Here is a 20,424-nt window from a genome sequence, read left to right as displayed (position 1 = left end):
TAATTTTTTTATGGTCGCTGTGAGTATGGTTGGCCAGACGGTCCGTATGCAAGAACAAGTTTATGCAAGTGTGTGCTGTTAAGCAGATTGGCTTAAATGTCTAGTGATCAAATTCTGTGGCTGTTTCTGATTGTTGCTGATCATGTCACATAACGATTATTGTCCGAGCAGCTTCTGGTCTGTTTTTGATCACACGGTTATACGTGTTTACATGAGGGTTTCTTTTGATTTGACAATGATGGGAAATTTTATAAGCGCCAGTCATCTAATGAAAACTAAATTGAGTTTAGTTTCGCTTAAGAGAATTCAACATGATTGTTTTTTGACTTTCAGTAGAGTTGTGTTATGAGGGTTTGTAGATAAGGTATGTAACACTTTACAACTGTTTTACTTACTTTATATTATGATGTTCAAATCAAGCAAATTGAAATGAAACATTTGTTGTTGAAGTTTTTGTTTTACAGAGAGATTTGATGAAATTGCTGCGCAGTTTAATAATTTTATGTTATTTTGCCATATCATTTTATACATGTATATCAAAAAATAATTTAGAATTCATATTGTTATATTAATTCCAGCCAAATCACCCAGTTCCAGTATGGTTTGATGTATATAATTATTTTTAATTAACGTTACGCACTAAGACAGGAAAGGTTTCTGCTGTTGTGTTGGGCACACTAAAAAAAGGGCAATTTTCCTGTAGTGACACAAAATGCATATCAATGTCCTGAAATGCAAATGTACCTCTCAGTGCAACCTTCTAATGGGCACTTTCTGGGGACACAGTACATTGGTTTTCATTGAGAATACCAGCTGCCAGCTTTTCATTTACAGCTGTTCCCCCTAGAGTCCTTAGACGTTTGCTGCACTTGCAGATTACATTTACTTCTGAAGACTGAGGTAAACATATGTTCAGCTGTACTAAAACACAGGAAGGTCTACCAGTCATTCTCAGCAGAACTGGCAAACTGCCTCTGAACCCCCCCTCCCCAAATAAAAAGAAAGCTTCGGTATCCCTTAATCAGCATGAAATCCTTGGCAGCAGATCTGTGTCAGCCTGAATCCTGGTTCAGTTTAAAATGTCGTGTTCTTGTCTGTTGTTTGTTTGAGCAAAGATTACAACAGGGAATTGATTTTGTCACCATATGTACACAGCTGCACATCCTTCTTAATGCTTGCATGGCTGCATCTATTAGTGTATCTAATAGCAACAATGCATGATGAAGACGTCACAGTATGGGGCGGCTCAGAATTGATTCAAACAAGAGAGGAGTTTGTTTTTGCTCTTCCTTTCCATCTTGACATTACTGAAGCATTGGCGGTTCAGCTGTTCAAACATGTAATTTATCCACTGTCTCTTAACCGTTTTTCCACTAGGTCCGCCCGGACCCCCCGGAGTGGTGATAGTGGAGGAGATCACAGATACCACAGCCACCCTGTCCTGGACTCGTGGCCTGGACAACCACAGTCCTATCAGCACCTATAATTTACAGGCCCGCAGCCCATTTTCATTAGGCTGGCAAACTGTCAAAACAGGTAATCAATAAGGAGAAAATTGCAGCCTCTAGATCTAGGAGGTTAATGTGGGGCCATATACAAAGGCCTTAATCCTGGCCAAAGTCATGTCCAGAGACGGTAAATTAGCCCTACTAGAGCAAGGTTACTGTTTTCAAGAGACACAAAATTCTTGTGATGGTACTCTCATATATAACAGAATCAGAGAAGTTCTGATCTGCTACAGCACGCATATCTGCTCTGTAAATGACATGCCTGCGTTCTCCTTTGAGGAAAAAATCTGAAACCAAAAAAGGGGAAATGCTTTTTTTTTTTTTGGTTCTGTGATGACTCTCCCTATCTTTGCATTAATCCAATGGAATAATGTTAGTTCTCCGTCTATACAGCCAAATCTTCGCAAAAAGCAGTAGTATCAGCTTTCTATCATGGGCATAGCAGGCGGTCCCACTGAGCCAGACAGCAGCTTGCTACACAACAACACAAGAGCCACAGACTCTGAACACCAACCCACATTAGCTTTCCTGCTTATGTCTCCTTCTTATCTAATTTACAAAACACCCCAGGAAGAGTAGTTGCTACCTTAGTAGCGGCTAATGGGGATCCAAATAAATAAATAAAAAACATGAACACACGTCTTCTCCTGCATCTCAACTTTTTGAACGAGCGACTAAACAAACATCCCCCAGAAAAAAAAAAAGTAACACCAGCTAACATCAGCTTGCAGGCTAGATAGCTAATTAGCTGTCGTACCTGCAAATGTATAACAGTCTGTTAAGAGGCTGGTGTGGTATTACTTGCTCTTCAGTATCACTACTGTCTGCCCATGACTTGTAAGACCTTTTTTTTTCTTCCTTTTGATATTAAAAACTATTAACAATACATTTGAAAAACACATTGACATGATTTTTGACTGGAATAAGGGCTGACGAAGTGTGAATTGACTTTAAAATCTCATCCAGAAATGAACGGATCAAGCATTTTACCCTCTCGCTCTAGACCAAACTCTGACCGACACTTTCTTCTGATTTGCCTGTTTAAAGAAGTTGAAACGAAGTTCTCTTTTCAGCTGTCGTTTTAGTTTTGAACTTGGCTGTTGTTCAGAAGAGCTTAGCAAAAAGTAATTTGAGCCTATATCAAATGTCACTGGTATGAATTTTATTCAGTGTCATATCAGCGGTTAGTGGGAAATTAACCTTTTGGGCTTGAGTTATAAGACTTATCAATGCTCATTTAGTGTAAATGCACTTTCACTGTCAAAAATGAATTAGCCACTTTTCTTCTGTGCCCTGACAGAAAAACCATCAATTACTATCATTTAGCATTAAAGGATGAAGGCATGCTAAGCATTGTGTGTAATCTGTCTTAATATGCCGTGTGATAATAACAGCAGAGTTTAAGGTGTGATAATGATTCATCCCCACAGATATATAAATCATACTTTGTATACATTCCTCTCACATCACATCTGTTCGACTACATTTAATTCGATAAAGCACAATTAGGACTCTGTGATGTATTGTCAGTGTTGAGCTTGTTAAGATTAGAATAAAGGGGATTGGCTCCCTCCCCTCGCAAACAGATTTATCAGCTCATGTTTGAAGAGTAGCGTGCTCACCAGAGTGGTCTCATTGTGCACTGCTCTGGATGATAAGAATGCAAGCTCCACTGCTTCACTGAACGTCTGTGCCTTAGTTAGCATAGAGAGACCTCTGCTTCATTTGTGACACGGATATGCTTTCAGTCAATGTTTGTTTGTTGTTGCAGGATCAATATTGACGAAGCTTGATTACGGCAACCCTGAAGAAACTAGATTAGTTGTGTTACCTGCTTGTAATTCTGGTACATTCATAAAACCAGATCTTTTTTTTTTTTTTTTTCAGTTTCAGGATGTGATTTAGCTCTATAAGTCTTCTGTAGAAACTGTGAAAATTGATTGAAATCAACTTCCCTCTGTGTAATGAGTTATACTCTAAAGCTGCTAGAAAAGCTGTTGGGCAGACATCAAAACAACATAATATATCAGATCTCAACTAAATTCTGTGTCGTCACCACCTGGTGTAAAAATGTGCCAAGGCACAGTGAATCCGGGGGGAATGTGTAATACTGCGCAGTCCATTAGAACTAAAACAATGGTATATTTTTTTTGGCTCCGTACACCAGAACGCTGGATTAGATGTGAAACAATGGCTATGAGGTATCAACTCTCAGCTTTTACACATGAGTATAAATAGTGTGGGAATTATAACAACTTTTACATTATCCCCCATTTCAGGGAACAGAAAGTAATTTGACAAGTTAACACAAGTCATCGCTGTTAACGACAGGCTACAACCTACAGACATCAGCAGACACTCGGTATCTTCCCTGGTGATGCTCTTCTCTGCCTGCACTGCAGCCATCTTCAACTTCTTCTATGTTTCAAGAGCTTTTTGCTTTCAGTCTGGTCTTCAGCAGTGAAACACATGATCAGTTGGTTGATTAAGGTCAAGTGACAGACTTAGCCAATCAACAAGATTCAACTGTTTGGACATCAACAAAAAAATGCATTGGTTGTCTTGTCACTATGTTTAAAATCATTGTCCCGCTGCATTGCCCTCAAATTTGGGGGAGTTTGTATTTAAAGTTCTGTGATTTCTGCAGTGTTTACCGAATACTGATGTGACAACCTTCAAAAACACTAAAGTCTCTTTAACCTCATTGTTTCATTTGTGTTTGAATGGGCAGACAAATAGAGCCGAAACAACAAAAAAAGGGGATTTCTGAAAGGCTAATAAACAAAACTAATTATGGTAACTAACAAAACAAATGTGCCACTCTTCTATACTCAGGGAATGCAACATATGTCGATCTATATACCTGTATTGAACAAAATTACTGTAGCTGTTATGAGGCACTTGTCCTGAATAAATAAATACACAACGCAACACTCTTGTATGCAGACCCAGAACCAGTCACAGGGGACATGGAGTCAGCCATGGCTGTGGAGCTCAATCCCTGGGTGGAATATGAGTTCAGAGTGGTGGCAAGCAATGCCATCGGGACCGGAGATCCAAGTGCACCTTCAAGAGGAGTTAGAACTAAAGAAGCAGGTAAATCCTCACCACCATGCACAACATTTAAGTCATATTGTGATAGACAGAGGCTGAAGAACATATACAAGATACTGAGTGCAAATTCCAGCTGATGATTTATTGTGGCTAGAGAGCTTAGCTGAAGCCCCGCATGCCACTTCATGACTATGTTATATTCCAATTGTTAATATACTCAGTTTTAATTGGGCAAGAAGTTGAAAATAAGCTGCTTACATGAATTTTAACAAGTTTAGTGTTTCAGCTAAAGCAGCCAGTCCTGTAATGCCCCGAGGCGAAGACACAGCAGAATACACTGTTTGTGGTGAGAAAAAAATTCACTGAGACAGTCTGTATCAAGTGTGTGCCGCTTCACTAACCGCTCGCTTCTCATCTATAAAATGTTGTAATTACAAAGGTCAACGGTCATTCGGAAGTGGCTTATTTAATTTTCTTATTTCTTCAGCATGATTAACAGACTAATTACTGTATCTACACACAGTTATGGTAATGCATTAAAGGTACAATCCGAGAACCAAATGTCAACAAAAAGGGTTCAAAATCCAAATTGATGGACAGGTATTTTAATGAAGGCACAAAGACTAAACAGTAACCGAAATGGGTTTTTTTTTTTGCTTGTTTTGTTTTATGAGGCTGTTAAAGGTTTGTTAACATCTATAATGTTGAGTTAACACACCATTAAAACAGTGTTTTATTTTCAATTATAAATAGTTGATACAAAAAACCCATTTTAATCCTGACAAACTTTTCATTTATCTATCTAAATTAAAATCCTTCACATAAAAATGGAGGATTTGGCCTTAAAGAACATGGACTACTATCTGAACAGTATTCTTTTTTTAATATTTTAATCTTTTCCACAGTTTTCAAAAACATGTTGAAATCAGTTTGTGTTGTGCGGTCTGCGATGCAGTGGTAACCTCTCTGTTTCACACAGTCCCATCAGTTGCACCAGCGAACGTTAGTGGAGGGAATGGCCGCAGGCACGAACTGGTCATCTCTTGGGAGGTAAGTCCTCTGACAACCTCTCTTTGTAGCACAAGCGTGATAACACATGTGCAAAAACACAAAAATGTCACAGTGGGTCTGGTGTTTCAGTTTAGCAAACTCAGATTTTGGTTGAATAAACACAGGAGTTAATGGAAGCTTTTATTTAGTCTACTCTGGCTCAAAAACAATCTTTGCAGTTTCCTATTGTATCTCAGAATTTCAACAACAATACTCCTCAGCAAGAATATAATAATGTTTTATATCTACATACTGTATGAGAGAGGCCTTTAAGATTGTTGAAATTCAAGATGATTACTTTATAGAACATTCTTTTGCTTTCTTAAGAAAGTGAGGCAGGAACTGCCACAGGTCATGCAGTAATTATACTGGAATTCAAATTCCAATTATAATTAGTTCACTAACGTTTTCAGTATAATTTGAAGATTTTGAACGTGATTGCAGTCAATAGATTAGCTCAACATTTGGCTGTGCTTATATACTGTATACATTTATATATATGTGTGTGTGTGTGTGACCTCAGTGCTTTAAAGGTATGCGATGCAGGGGACTCATACAAACGTAATCCCTCTCAATCATCACTTATGACCCACTATGAGTGTGTGGCAGTGTATTTATTTGCAGAGACCCTGCCCTCTGCCTGTATTTTCTTATTTTCTTATTATTTTGCTGTGTTCAGGACGCTTGTGGGCATCAACCTTTGGGTAGTGGGTGTGTAGCCCCCAGCCAATAACAGCGTTCAGGGTGTGAGGTTGAGACTCGTAGTGTAGTCGCTGTCTCCATCTCTCTCCTCTGCTCCGCTCTGCTCTCTGTCTCTGTGTCACGGTTGTATAAAGAGCTGCAGGTCTGTGTGTCTGCTTGACCGAGGGCGGGGCTGAGCTACACACACGCAGAGCAGAGAGGCCACAACGGACAGGATGAAGCTCTGCATTCACACAAAATCCGGCAATGCGGTACCTTCCTGCAGGGTTTTGCGGAGGTGTGGGGGCGTATTTATTTGTGCTTTAGAACGTAACCACTGTGAAACAATCAGAAAATAACGTTTTATTCATCTGATTCACAGCTTTGTTCTCACCAGCACTGCTCGCTCTCTTCATTCACTGTCTAGCTCGCTCGCCCACTGCTGCTCTCTCTCTCTCTCGCTTGCTCGCTCGTTGAACCGGGGAGGGAGGGCCAACTTTGAATGCTATGTGTTCACAAACACGAACCGACAAATCCTGCATAGTATACTTTAAAGCTTTGACTCAACAAAATCACCCATCCTTAAAGCAGGTTTACAGTAATCTGTAGTCACACAGTTTTTAAAATAAGCATAAATCCTGCAGGCCAAATTGAAGAAAGAACTAGTCAAGACAATAATTGTAAACACCAATGCAAGTGCATGTTATATTAGCATGATAATAAATATAACCCCAACCAACATACTAAACATTTTTGATCATTTCTCACCATGTGATTTAGGAGTTTATTTCTTTTAAATGAACATCTTTATCTTATAAGCCGGTGTTTCCCGGCCTTTTCTGCTCGTGACCCTCTGAAACAAAGCAGCGCCTGCAGTTCTGCAAACCCCAGGCATAAAAGCACAGAATGATGATTATTTTTAGGATATTTTGCATGATTAAATATGGAAAGAAACCTATAGGGTGTAAATATTCATCATTTAACTTGGGAAAGTATTAACTCACAAAGATAAAAAATGTGATGATAAATCCTTATGTTAAGGGGGGGAAAAAAAACAGATTTCATTTATCAGCACCCACCCGCTGCTTAGAACATTTCTAAACCCGCAGGTTCACTGTTTTAATCCGAATGAAACAAGCCCACTGAAACAGGGTTCATGTGAAACTGCCATACTGAAACTACTGCTTCGCCATTGTTCCCTTAGGTATTTCACTGTCACCAAGTAATAAATCCTGCATGTGAATGTGAGTTAATAATCATGTTGAGGTTGGTACTGCACGTGCCATTCATTAAAAACTTTCACTTTTTGTTGCCTGGGAATACTTGTCAGACATTATTAAGGAGGATAAAGCATGGTTGATGGACGACGCTAGTCCTTGTGGTTCCTAAGCTTGAAAGAAATGGTCTAATGATTTTAAGATATACAGATGATCGCATTAGTTTACAGTCAGTTGCATTCACTTCAGGTGAGATATGATGAGTAGCTGCAGTTTTGTTCAGTATGGGCTGGGGAGCTGCGTTTGCTTGCCATCTTATTCCCAGAACCATCAAAGTGGGATCTAATTAAAACATAAAGGAAAAGTTTCAGCAGCTCAAGTTAGAAAATGATGACAAGAGTCTAGAGATGTACTTAAAATGTAAGAAGACAGACGTATCAAGGGATTTGCCGGAGTATGTAGAGAACAGAGTTGAGGACAGGAGGTCATCAACACCGGAGCTCAGACAACTTCTACCCTTTCGAGGAAAGCTCACATTTTCTGTTCTAAACACTCAGTGATGTTTTGGTCTTCCCACCCAAGGGAACATACTCTGGTGTACAGGTAGTTACTTACAGTGGATGGGAAAATCTGTTCAAACAGTTGTTGATGTATTGATTGTAATAAGTAGCTTATTTTTTATTTTAATGAAAAACTGATTAAAAAGTAATTGTACCTTTTGGCTGACAAATTATTTGCATCAAATTTCCAACTGTTTTTCACTGTTTTCACATTTATATCTTTGCTGTTGTATCTAATTATCACAACGATGTTTCTTCTCATCAGCATCTCATCAACACCAAACAACCCAAATAACCAATAACCTTCAACCTTTTTGCAACTTTTAAATGGTTGTCTTTAGCACAGCTTTGAGTTTGAGGTACATGCTTCAGTCTTCTTTAAGTATGCACAGTATAATGTGATTGAAGTTGGCTTCAGTAAGCATTCCCTTGCAAGTTCTAATGTGTTGTTGAGTGATTGTTCAAAGTCTAAGCAATCCAACTCTCAGCTTCTACAGCAAGTTAAAAAAGGGAGCACATACTCAGTAGTTAAATAGTATTACACCTATAGTGTACCAGTCCTTTTCAGCAGATAAACTGGTCAGAACCATAGCTGTAGAGAAAAAGATTAAACAACCCAGGTGTGGATGCACTGAACTCCAGGAAGCCATGACCTGTCTGATAGACAAAGAGGAAAGAGATTCACATTATATCCAGTGGGATAGCAAAGAGGTGGAGGATACAGTCTTCACAGCTATCTGTACCGTAGGAGACAGTGTTCTGTAAGCTGTAAGGGGTCTCAGGTGAGGGCATAGTGATCTTTTTTCAATTTGAAAGGGGAGACATGGAAGACCCATCCCCTGCAGTACTCTACATGATTTCCCCTTAATTGCTTTCACCAAATTTGAACTCCATACTGCAGGTTTGGAGCAGGTTGAGCCTGGAAGAGAGGCTTCAACTGTTCCAACGAAAAAGTAAACCAAAGGGATAAGTGCTTAAGCCTACTGGGGAAATATTGTTTTCCACAAGACTAGAGGTTGAAGTGGTTATTGTAATAAGACGCACCTATATGAGATAAGAAAGATTAAACATTATTGGTCCCAGGGGAAATGGGGTCATGGCAGCAGCAAAGAATACAATATAATATTAAGCATTACTATAAGACATAGAGCCTATTGGAATGAATGTAACAAAAATATGTTTTAATAACATCACTTTATCAAGGCAAACCTTTAATTTAGTTGAAACAATAACTATTGACTGAAATATAGATTGGGAATGCCATTTACAGACTGATATTTCCAGCACACGCACACACAGTGTTTAAGTGTCTATCACAGGCTTCTCTCATTGTCAGATTTATAGAGCATGTTTGTAAGTGTTGTTTTTTGTTCATGCTGTCATTAACAGCAGGGATTAACTCCAGCTTTATCATTAGCAACAGCACAACCTCAAGATCACAGCTCACTTCATTTTAAAGAGGTTTCCACTTTATTCTTTTAGAAATTTGTTTAACCATTCAGTGTCTTGGAGTTCGAGGGCACATTTTGGTCACTATTGCAAAATTTGCTGACAAAGCTCAAAGAGGGCCAGCTGGGGCCTGTATTACACAGAGCTACGTCCGCCGGGCAAGTGATTAAGATGTAGTGAATTTTAAATTCGGTCCCACCAGAGAGGCACAATGATGATTAACCTTGAATCTCAGAGTCGTTCCCAATAAATCCTGTGATGTTTATGAATATCTGTTTGTAATCTCAATCTTGACAATCGTTATAAAAAATGTAATAAATCTCACACCAACCCATGTATGAACTGTTACCAAGTGGACAGCTTGGCTCTCAGCCAGGTTCAGGGCACAGCATGTACAGAATTACTATGAGCGAAGCTGAGAATTTGCAATTGAGATCAGTTGAAGGATATATTAACAGGGGAACAGTGAACAGATGTGGAATCAACTGACAGTTATTCTTGTAGTTATTAAGTATGGAAGCCCAACTGCCACTGGGAAGATAACCTTCACAAGAGGAGAAGTGCACCTCAGTGGCACATTATGGGGGATAATGTCCGTTCCAGATGGGATGGTGTTTGGTGGTAAACCATTTTCTATTTATAACTCAAGAGTGTCATTAGCTTGGCTAGTATAACATAATGACGACCTCCTTATAAATAAATAAATGACCCCAAGTTGGAAGAACAATCAAGGGATACTTAAAATTACAGAAAACCATGATTGGTGCTCGGTTAGACGTAAAACCCTTATAAAGAGTCCTTTCAAGCCGTGCATTAATTTGAGCATTTTTTTTTCTTTAAAGTGCTTTGTAGCTAAACAATTTCTCACCCAAATTTCTTATTATTAAAATTATCTTGATGAGACCCATGCAGCTTTCAGTTACAAACCCCAGTGAACAGAACAATTTGTTACTTCAACTCAGCATAAAACTGTATGTGACCATTATTTAGTCTGCTCATTTGTTTTAATTCAGCCATTTTTCAATCAATTCAGTTCCATGCTGAAGTGAGTGAGTGTACAATAGTGAAAAATTAAAGTCCATCTTAGAAAATTATGTCTCTTCTCTGCCCACTGTGGGGTACAAGAATTGGTCACTCATCAATGCATCTGTCAGTTTTCAAGAGTATCACAGGACAATGCTGAGACGCTCCACTTAGATTCAGTGTTCTCCTTTTGGTACTTTTAAGTCGTTTTGGCTCTGCCCCCTTTCTTCTCGTTTCTGCTAAATGCTTTTGGAAATAAATCAGGACTCCGTCAGTGATCAATGGAGATGGATATTAAAGGAGACGGAGCAAGAATGTTAGCCCTTTTTGGCAGTCGAGGCATGTGAGCGCATAGCAGTTCTGCCTCTCCAATCATCTGTGGAGAGTTGTCAGAGCCTGGACGGTCATGGTGGGCAGGGTTATTAAGCAGGATGAATGACTAAACAGTCTCTGCAGCTTCATTCAGGCTTCTCATTAGAGTCGACGGTGAGAGACTGCTTTTTCTGTGGCAGCCATTGGGAGGACCATTAGTGATGCCCCCACAGTCACCATCACTGAGCACAGCACGCCCCACAATTTCATCCACAAGACTTATCTCAGTTATATCAGACCTCTTACACTGTGTCCACACTTATCTGTGACTATCTCAATTCCCAAACTTGCAAGTGTTTCTAGACTTAAAGATGCAGTGTGTAGAATTTAATGGTATGTAGTGGAACGGACATGGCAGAAATGGAGTATAATATTCAAGTATGTTTCAATCAGTGTATAATCACCTGAAAATTAGAATCACTGTTTTTGTTACCTGAGAATTAGCTCTTTATATTTACATAGGGAGCGGGTCCTCTTCTGAAGAGCTCACCATCTTGCAGCACCATGTTTCTACAGTAGCCCAGAACAGACAAACCAAACACTGGCTCTCACCTTTCACGTTTTTTTGAGTTTTTCGTGAGTTTCATGGCCACCATATGTTCTCCTACATGCTTGGAAGGGGAGGCGGAGAGGAAAGGGTTAGTTGGTTGCAATCTGCAACCTCACCACTAGATGCCACTAAATCATACACACTGGTCCTTTAACTATCTAATTTGTTCATGCTGTTTTTTAAAGGCCTATATTCCTTGGCATCGCTTTAAAAGCATTTCCAGCTCTGATAATAACTTTGATGAAAGCTAATTCATTTTCACTGACCATCCCTGTAATTAGGCAGTCATGGTGATTGGTCGTTGTTTAATGAAATGTGAGCTACATCTCCATCCACCAGTATTCCCTCTGTAGACTAGATGGCTAATTTGGGTGATGCCTTCAGGGGACAATATTACTTTGAAGCCTATGCAAATCACCACATTACAGCAGGAGCGACGGACTTGTTGCCAAAAACAGGTGTACAGGTGTTTGTCATTTATTAAATTTAGGCAAAGATTTAATCCCTGCAGCTCACATTTTAATTAAATTTTAGCTCACTTAATAAATTGGCATTTGATTTGATTAAGTGTAGAGCAGCTGTGGAAGACAGCTCCCAGTTTCACAGCTTCAGGAAAACCATAGATAAGCATGGAAGTCAGCTCACAAAACCTGCCTCCCAAAAATCCTCCTGTCAGACATGAAAAGATAAATAGCTACATAATGGGCACAACTGAGCCAGATATGATTTGTTTCCATTACTCAAGATTGACTGCATCTTTATTAACACTGGCAGACAGTTACAGTAAATGGGTAGGAAATTGAAAACTGGTTATACGGGACTACCATAGAGGTAGGAGTCTTTTTTTTTTAAATTGGAAAGCTTGCTTGCACCAAAGAAGCTGTTTAAATAAGAGAATGTGCAAATAATACCCCTTCAGTTACAGAGCGTAAGTGCTGGTAAAACAGATTAGTGTTTAAACTCAGTGAAAGACACTTTTGGATGATGGTTTCTTTCTTTTCGATATTTTCAGCCTGTGTCTGAGGAGTTCCAAAATGGTGAGGGCTTTGGGTATATCGTTGCATTTCGTGCCAACGGAACCAGAGGCTGGAAGGAGAAGATGGTTACTTCAGCTGACTCTACGACATACAAGTACAGAGACGAGACCTTCCCTCCTCTTACCCCATTTGAAGTGAAGGTTGGAGTGTATAACAATAAGGGAGATGGGCCTTTCAGCAAGGTTGTCATCATCCATTCTGCTGAGGGCGGTGAGTTCATATCTGTGGTTGGATGGATTTAAAAATACACAAGGAATAGCTTCCTGCATTTCAAAATGGTCACTATGTTGTGTGTTCACAGAGCCGAGGGAGGCACCATCTGATGTGAAAGCTTACAGCATTTCTTCATCAGAAATAAGGGTCACTTGGAAACAGCCCAATCCTGGCCCTGGAAGACCAAGAGCATATGAGGTTTTTGTACAATCTTTGTGTGTGCATGTGTGCGTTTCCCTGCACGCTTGCACTTATACATGCTGTATATGACGTTTTGCACAAGCATGCATAGCGTACCAAGACATTCTTCTGTGTTAACAGGTCAGCTACTGGAAGGATGCAGAGCAGGAAGAGTCCGGGCAAAAACAAAGAACTGTAAGAAACGAAACTTCAATGGTCTTGACAGGACTAGAGGGCAACAGTCTGTATCTCATCACAGTAAAAGGATTCAACAGCATTGGCCAGGGTCCTGCCAGTGCTGCTGTCACAGCCAAGACCAGAAAAGCCCGTGAGTACAGCACTGACACTAATCATGTAATACTATATATGGAATAGGGGCTACCTGTTAAGTTCCCTCTAAATCCCCTCGTAAAAAGTGTGATAATTGACCTAGTTGGTTTATACTCATAAAGTATGTTGGAAATTGCATCCAGAATATTGTGTTCTCTTCTTAGCTCCTGCACAGCCTCCAACCAACCTAATGTGGATTCAAGAAGGCAACAACGTGTCTTTAAGCTGGGACCCAGTGAAGGCAAAAGACAATGAATCTGATGTCATCGGGTACATGGTAATGATCTCTTGCTAATGTCGTCTTTCTTCAAATTCATAATCTTAAGACACAGGAAAACATTTTTTACCTCTATAAATTCCCATTTGAAGATCTTTTGTAATTATTATCCTTGATGTTCCTCAAAATAGAAGCACAAGCATAATAACAATAGTATAGATATATGTTATGGTCTTAAGTTTTAAATATTTCAACTTGGTTTCTGAGAAATCATGTTTCAAACAGCAAATAGCCCTAAATAGTACAATACCCATGAGTTTTAACTGCTGTTGCTATGGAGAAGAAGCCATTGAGAGGGGCAAATCAGAGCTCTACCAAATGCAGAAACTTACATTGTTGCAGTTAGAAACAAATCATCAAATAAAAGTTGATGAATTCATCTGACATTAACCCAGAATTTGAAAGTGAACCAATATAAACTGCTGAATGTATTATAAGGTTTCTCTGACGTGTCATCCTCAGCTTCAGCTTGAGAATGAAGCTCAGTGATTGGACTTCTTTTTATGCCAAATCCTTAGGAATTGTAGTTGACTTTAATGCACACAGTCTTGTAACTTTGGCATATAATTTAAATGACCAGATATTTACATAGCTGCTCATCCATTGCAGTGTTGATTCAAATGGGAGAGTTTTATGTCCATCCAAGCCAAGAAGTACTCATACAGCAACTAATGTAGCATTGTCAATGCATAAAATGAACAGGATTTTTACTTCATTATCTTAACACTGTTTAAAGAAAAAAATGAATTGAAGCAAGTCAGAATGTCGTTTTTCATAGTTCTAAAAGTGTAAACCAAGTGGCTATTTGCACATGTTCTGTAGGTGTTACTCAGACAGGAGGGGAGGGGCCACAACCAGGTGACAAGAACCATTAACCCTTCCACCATGCTCTCACTGCCGGAGGGAGGCACGTATATCATTGAGGTGCGCGCCCTCAGCGAAGGGGGAGAGGGAGCAGTCAGCTCCCAAGTTCGAGTTGTCACTTCCTCTGGTAAGCTTGAAGCTAGATAGTTGCCTCCCCAGCCACATAGCCACACACTGCATTACATGACCTCTGAAATCCAATCTCTATGCACAGGCTATTTTCTCTTTATAGCGTATGTGTATGTTCCTTCCCTTAATTAAGTCACCACAGCTGTTGTGCGAGCCAAGTTTTCTTTGGCTAATACTGTTTTAATTACCTCGCTCACACAAACCTTCCTACTCTTGCACAGCCAATTAACTTCCAAGCAACAGGACGAACTGAACGCAGTTCTCAGTTCAACATGACCATGGGCGCCTGGTTATGCTTTAAAATGGCGGAACAAACTTGGAAAATACATAATTGGTGGGGGGTCTGAGGGTCCTTCCTCAGAAAAAAAAAATGTAATTTAAAACAAATTTCCTGGATTTCTACACCACCTAACCTCCTGGATTCAGTAAAGAAACAGCCACCTGCACTAGTCGAGATTTGTTAGATTGAAAGTGCTATGAAAACCAAAAATGCATCAAGAACAGGACAGGATATGATTATTAGAAGAATGGCTATTTCATATTTGAAATTATATTTATAAAAACATGATGTAGCCTAAAATGGTAGTAGTTTGCAGGCTAGTAGGGCATCTTTAAGGTCAAACAAGGACAAACAATTTATATAAATGAAATAGCAACACATCACAATATGATTTTGGATAATTAAACCTGGTTAATCAATGTTAAATCTGATGTCATTTGATGTAAGATAATGACTGTTGTTCACAACTGTGATTCCTGTCAGCAATAGAAATGAAGAGCCTTATAACTGTGGCTTACTGATTTCCTCAACTGTTCTTCTGGGTCAGTGTTTCCCAAACCACTCTTGAGGTAGCCCACCTCCTGTCCAAAATGGTTTTCATCCCATCCAACCCTGTTCCGCCTGAGAAACACTCTTAGCTTACCTGGTGTGTTGAGCTCAGAGTTGCACTGATTTGAGCCAGTTGTGGTGAAGCAGGGTCTCTTATTATTGTTAGTTATGAATTTGCTTTTCACTGTGTGAGAAAATGGACGTGGTGGAGGGCTGAGTAAAATGTGTTACTGTGTGTAAAGGTGTTACACAGTGTTCAGGCACCGATTACATTACTTGCCCACCGCCCCCACCGTCGTTTTGCTTGTTTTGATAGTAATAAAACCCATTCAGTTTACTTTGGTGTATCAGCGCCCACATTCATCAAATAAAAAACTCTAATTTGTAAAATACTAAGCATGTTATCAATAATTAGTCAGACGATGGACGGTACAATTATAAACTGAAAGTGTCTGCTCCGTGACCATCCGCAGCAGAGTCGTATCAGAGTGAGACATCTGTCCTCCCTCCTGCTCTCTGCTGTAAACACACGTAGCTGTTAGTGAGCAGCTGCTCTCTGTCTGGTCAGCCTGCTCAGCCTGCTCTCTGCGTGTCTCTCTCCGGATGGCAGGTAGGTAGCTGCGGTTCTGGTTCTAAGCTGCAATCGTCCTCTGGCTCTCATCTGTGTGTACCGCAGACCAGTGTCGCCGCAGCGTCATCGTCACGCGCTCTCTCTTTCTCTCAACAGCACACTCGCTATGCACTGAGCTATTCCTTAAAAGAGCTACGCTACTTGTATAACACATTCTAGTTTAGAAAACATCTTAAAATGCTTTTTTTTAAAATTCCCCCGGCAGGGGATCAACTCAGGCTTGCAATACACTGACAGAAACCCTGGTTCTATTTTCAGTCATTGATCACAATTAAGCTAATGGTGTGTTTCTCACCTTTGTAAACAGTCTGACTCCTGTGTGGATTAACAGATTGTGATTGACAGCCTAAGCATGCTGTGGTAAACGATCAGCGACAGGTTCAACTGAATCAACTCAAAGGGTGGTCCAAAAATGTAATTTTTTAAATTTTTTATTACCTGTTTTTGTCAGTTGCAGAAAATATCATTGATATCATTGAAAATATCATGATCATTCATATACGTAGGCTACTTAAATATAATCAGCGTATTGCGGGGACTGTATGATAAGTTTTATTTTAAAAAAGACAAAAGTGGGGTAGCAAAACCATAACTTTGCTCCCCGTTAATAATGAGAATGCATTTTCTCCACTTGATTCATTGCTCAGGCGTCTATGGACATGACTAGCCAGATTTGCAGGGTAGTGGATTGCTGTTTTTGTCCTTGTCACCAATTCATTAAAAAGATCAATGAAATTATTTTGTTTTAAAAATGAATGCAGATTTGGAACTTTTATTCGTATATTTGTTTTAATCAGCATTAAATATATCTCCCCCTCCCACCCCCGCTCCCTTCTCTCAGGTGTTCGAGCAAAAAGCAACCAGTGCTCAGTGCACTGCCTGCCGCAGAGCCTAACATGGACAGCACTGCTCCTGGTTCTGGTTCTTCTGGTGCCTTCAGCTTCCTGGTGAGGCCACTGTGCCATCCTCATTTTCGTGGAGGGAGCCACCTGTCTTCCGCTCCCTTATTAACTCTGACTGCCTGCTTGCTTTGGCCTTACCCATCCTAAAGGGCCGGAGGCCTGCCGAAGGGGGTTGAGTCTGCCAGTTAACATGCGACTCTTCAGAGTACACCCTTTTTAGTTCCTTGTTCTTTTATGGCTCTGGACGTTTGATTTGCACAGTTCTTTCCAACATCACAGTAGTGTTGTACTGTAGTGTACATTGTGTGGAAAGATTGGTTTAATCATTTACTTTAACATCATGTGTTCGTCTCATTGACTGGCATCTAACCACTTCCAGACGGCTCCTACAGCTCTGGGGCTCTCCGGAGCGTGAACAATTCCTCGAAAGCTGCTGTGGTAGTAATACAGGGATCAGCCGGCCTGTTTCTTTTCATTACTTATCTGCATCAATTTACCCCTTGGCTGCCTAACAAGCAATGCAGCAGAAGCTCAGTAGAGATAAGTGCATTGTTTTCTTATTCACACATTGAGGAGAAAAAAAGTTTTTTATGGAACCAAGAATCTTACTATTTCCAGACTTGCTTTTTGTACATTGTGTTACCTTTAGAGAAAAAACACAGTGGTGTGTGTCAGCTATGTCAAACTCTCTGTTTTTTGGTAGCGATTAAGCAATGCTTGGTGATACAGTTTGTTGACTGTTGGATGTACGGAAGTAGGAAACAGGTGCTTACCTGTAGTACCCAAAACACATCATTAGACAAAGACAACTCTGTACGGACTCTTGGTGTCAGTACAAATAAATGTGATGTATATTTTTTAAATGCTTGTTGTTTGTAATTTTTAACTTTTAGAATAGATATATTTATAGTAATACACCAGGGATACAAATAATTATTTTCATTATTGATCTGTTATCTTCTTCAGGTAATTAATCATTCAGTCTATAAAATGTCCTCACATTTGAGAAGCTGAAAACATATTTTTGCTTGATAAATAACAAACAATTAATGGATGACAAAAAGTGATGATACATTTTTGTTGATTAACTCATTTACTAGTCAACATATCACTTACACTACAGTGCACCTAAAATATATCACTCGAAACAATCCAAATTCACCAAGACACTTTCCGTCTTTATTGCATCTGCAATCGTAACAAATGTCGCTGGTCTATCAGACAGTTCTGCACTATACTTTCTTATGTAAAATGCTGGTTGATTGAATTCCCCGCACGTGACATTAGAGGCCACAAAAACTTTCTGTGATAAAAAGAACCACTGCAGAGCCAACTAGGGCAGCATCAAGAGTATCTCTCCTTCCTCTCAGGCTCCTCTCTTGCCTTGTCTGCAATAAAAGCTTATCTCTCACTGGGCAGAAATCCAAATGAATTTGCCTCAAGTGTAATTAATGTTAGAATGGAGATCTGTAGTCCTAAAGCCCGCTTGCTTGAACAGACCTTTTGCTTGCTCTGCCTCCAGCTCCCTGGACTCTCCATTACAGAGTCAGAGTAACCTGGCTCACCCGCTCAGGTTCAGACAAGGGTACACCAGCTCAACCACAACAGATAGGACCACACAGCAAAACAGAGGACAAACACTGCTCAAAGCGCTGTCTATCCCATGGATATTCCTCTTCTATTAGACCTCTCTGTTTTGGTTCATTCAGAGGGGGAGGGGGGGATGGTGAAGTTGGCCTCCTCTTTCTAACTTGTACATTATTTCCGTCTGTAGTGCAAAGCATTAAGCTGTTTAATGTGGATGGAGGGGTTTTGTGGTGCTTTTAGACCGTTCCGTGACGTCAGCTCTAACACATACCTCCGCACAAGTGCTAATGTACCAACCTTTAATTATTCATGCAGCACCTGTCTGTGTTGGTGCATCTGATTTATGATAATGGATTATGTATCCTGCAAGGGGACCCATTTGGTTCAGAGAGCCAGAAGCTATAGTGTCAGCAATTAAAACATGAACTCCCCTTAGGTTAATGTCAGTTTCTGTGTGTGTGCTTGGATACACTGTACCGTACTTTTCTAGTTATCTGTGTTATGTTAGATTATTAGAGGGCTAATACAGATTGCTTGAGATCAACAAATGGTTGGTTTCACAGTTTTAGATTACCCTAATTACTATTATAGAAGAAATATATATTTTCATCAAGCTGTGGTTCATGAAACCTGAGCTACTATGGCTTTCTTTAATCATTGAAATGGTTTGGTTTTTTTTGTTTTGTTTTTTTTCTGACATGAATATAAAGGTGGTCTTATGAAAAGTATTTACTGTCAGTATCGCTGTTTAATTTTAATCTAAAGTGTGTACACCTCATGCATCTTTGTGTTGGATGAGCTCCAGGCTTGAGAAGTCACACTATACTGAAGCAACACACATAATCTAACAGCAACCCTGAAGATGAAGGATTCAACATCGCTGCCTGAAGGACGCCTTAACGGGACAGACGCTTCCTGTCGCCCTGGTCAGAACTTCAAGTTGGAGGACATGTCCGCTTGTTAATACATGTACTATAATTATGCAATGCTGCTGAAAATAATGGTTTTGGATTTTCAATTTCAACAGAGTTCAGTGTACACAATATGATGGCTTTAAACTAGCATGGGATATGTTTCTCTTTTTCCTCTTTGCTCTGACTGCACTCTCTCTGAAACCTAAACCATATCCACAAGGAGAGACTCCTCTGCACCAAAAAAAACCTTCAAATACAATATCCTACAAGTAGCAGTTGATACTACTTCTGTCTTCAAACATTCCCAAATGTCCTTTAGCCTTCTAAAACTTACAAAGTCAAGTATTAAATTGTCTCGGTGGCATTGTTGTTGGAGAATTGGTGCTGTGATTGAGGGCTGAGCTGTGACTTTGCTTTTCAGGCAGGTCACAGTTTAACACTCATCCTGAAATTGCCAGAGGAGTAGGGCCCTCCAACAGACGCTGCTGCCATGAACGGGGGAGGCTCAAACTACAGTTAAAGGTAAACTGTAATATCATACAGTAAGAGACTTTCTGTCCAATGTGTTTTCTGTCTTTTATTCGATGTTAGTGTCTGGACAGGGACTAAGTTGCATTTACCAAAACTGTTAGATCACACAGTTTTTGATAAATTACACCAACATGGTAAAATGAACTAATGTGAACGGCTTTTTAGGGCATTGATGAGTCAAGACAGGAGCCAGTGCTTAATGTGGTACCACTTATGGAAGACAGAGATGAAATGGGGGAGGGGTGGGGTCTAAAATATTTCTCAAGATTTAGGTGTAATGGCAGAATAAGGGGTGTGTGTGTCCCCAGGAATTTTCTTTTTTAGGACCATTCAAAGATTCCATTGAATTAAAAACCATAATTGTGGTTTCAGCCTAATTCAATTTTGTATGCAATTTTTCTCAATAAGCTTTAATTAAGTGTTCCCAATTCATTATTTTCAACCAATGTATATGTCTGGTTAATAGTCTTTAATTGTATAATTAAAAGCTTATGGGTGATGTGAAACCTTCTGTGGTAATGAAAGATTTACCAGAT

The 20,424-nt window shown here is 39.7% G+C and overlaps 1 protein-coding gene across 2 annotated transcripts in view; it reads left to right on the top strand.

The window, feature by feature from the left end:
- cntn5 (contactin 5) overlaps positions 1-17,719 on the top strand; it is a 108,880-nt gene extending 91,161 nt beyond the window's left edge. For both annotated transcript variants that reach the window (XM_042413889.1, XM_042413888.1), the window contains exons 16-24: positions 1,378-1,536; positions 4,455-4,604; positions 5,542-5,612; positions 12,477-12,711; positions 12,803-12,912; positions 13,036-13,222; positions 13,389-13,501; positions 14,324-14,492; positions 16,796-17,719. In XM_042413889.1, the coding sequence (XP_042269823.1) occupies positions 1,378-1,536; positions 4,455-4,604; positions 5,542-5,612; positions 12,477-12,711; positions 12,803-12,912; positions 13,036-13,222; positions 13,389-13,501; positions 14,324-14,492; positions 16,796-16,905 (1,304 nt within the window). In that variant the 3' untranslated portion in view covers positions 16,906-17,719. The remainder of the gene's footprint in view (positions 1-1,377; positions 1,537-4,454; positions 4,605-5,541; positions 5,613-12,476; positions 12,712-12,802; positions 12,913-13,035; positions 13,223-13,388; positions 13,502-14,323; positions 14,493-16,795) is intronic.
- The last annotated feature ends 2,705 nt before the right edge of the window (positions 17,720-20,424 follow it).

The sequence above is a fragment of the Thunnus maccoyii genome, chromosome 6 (assembly GCF_910596095.1).
Source record: "Thunnus maccoyii chromosome 6, fThuMac1.1, whole genome shotgun sequence".
NCBI classification, from domain to species: Eukaryota; Metazoa; Chordata; class Actinopteri; order Scombriformes; family Scombridae; genus Thunnus; species Thunnus maccoyii.
The sequence above is the reverse complement of the archived record's forward strand: the minus strand, read 5'-3'. Positions and strand labels throughout refer to the sequence as shown.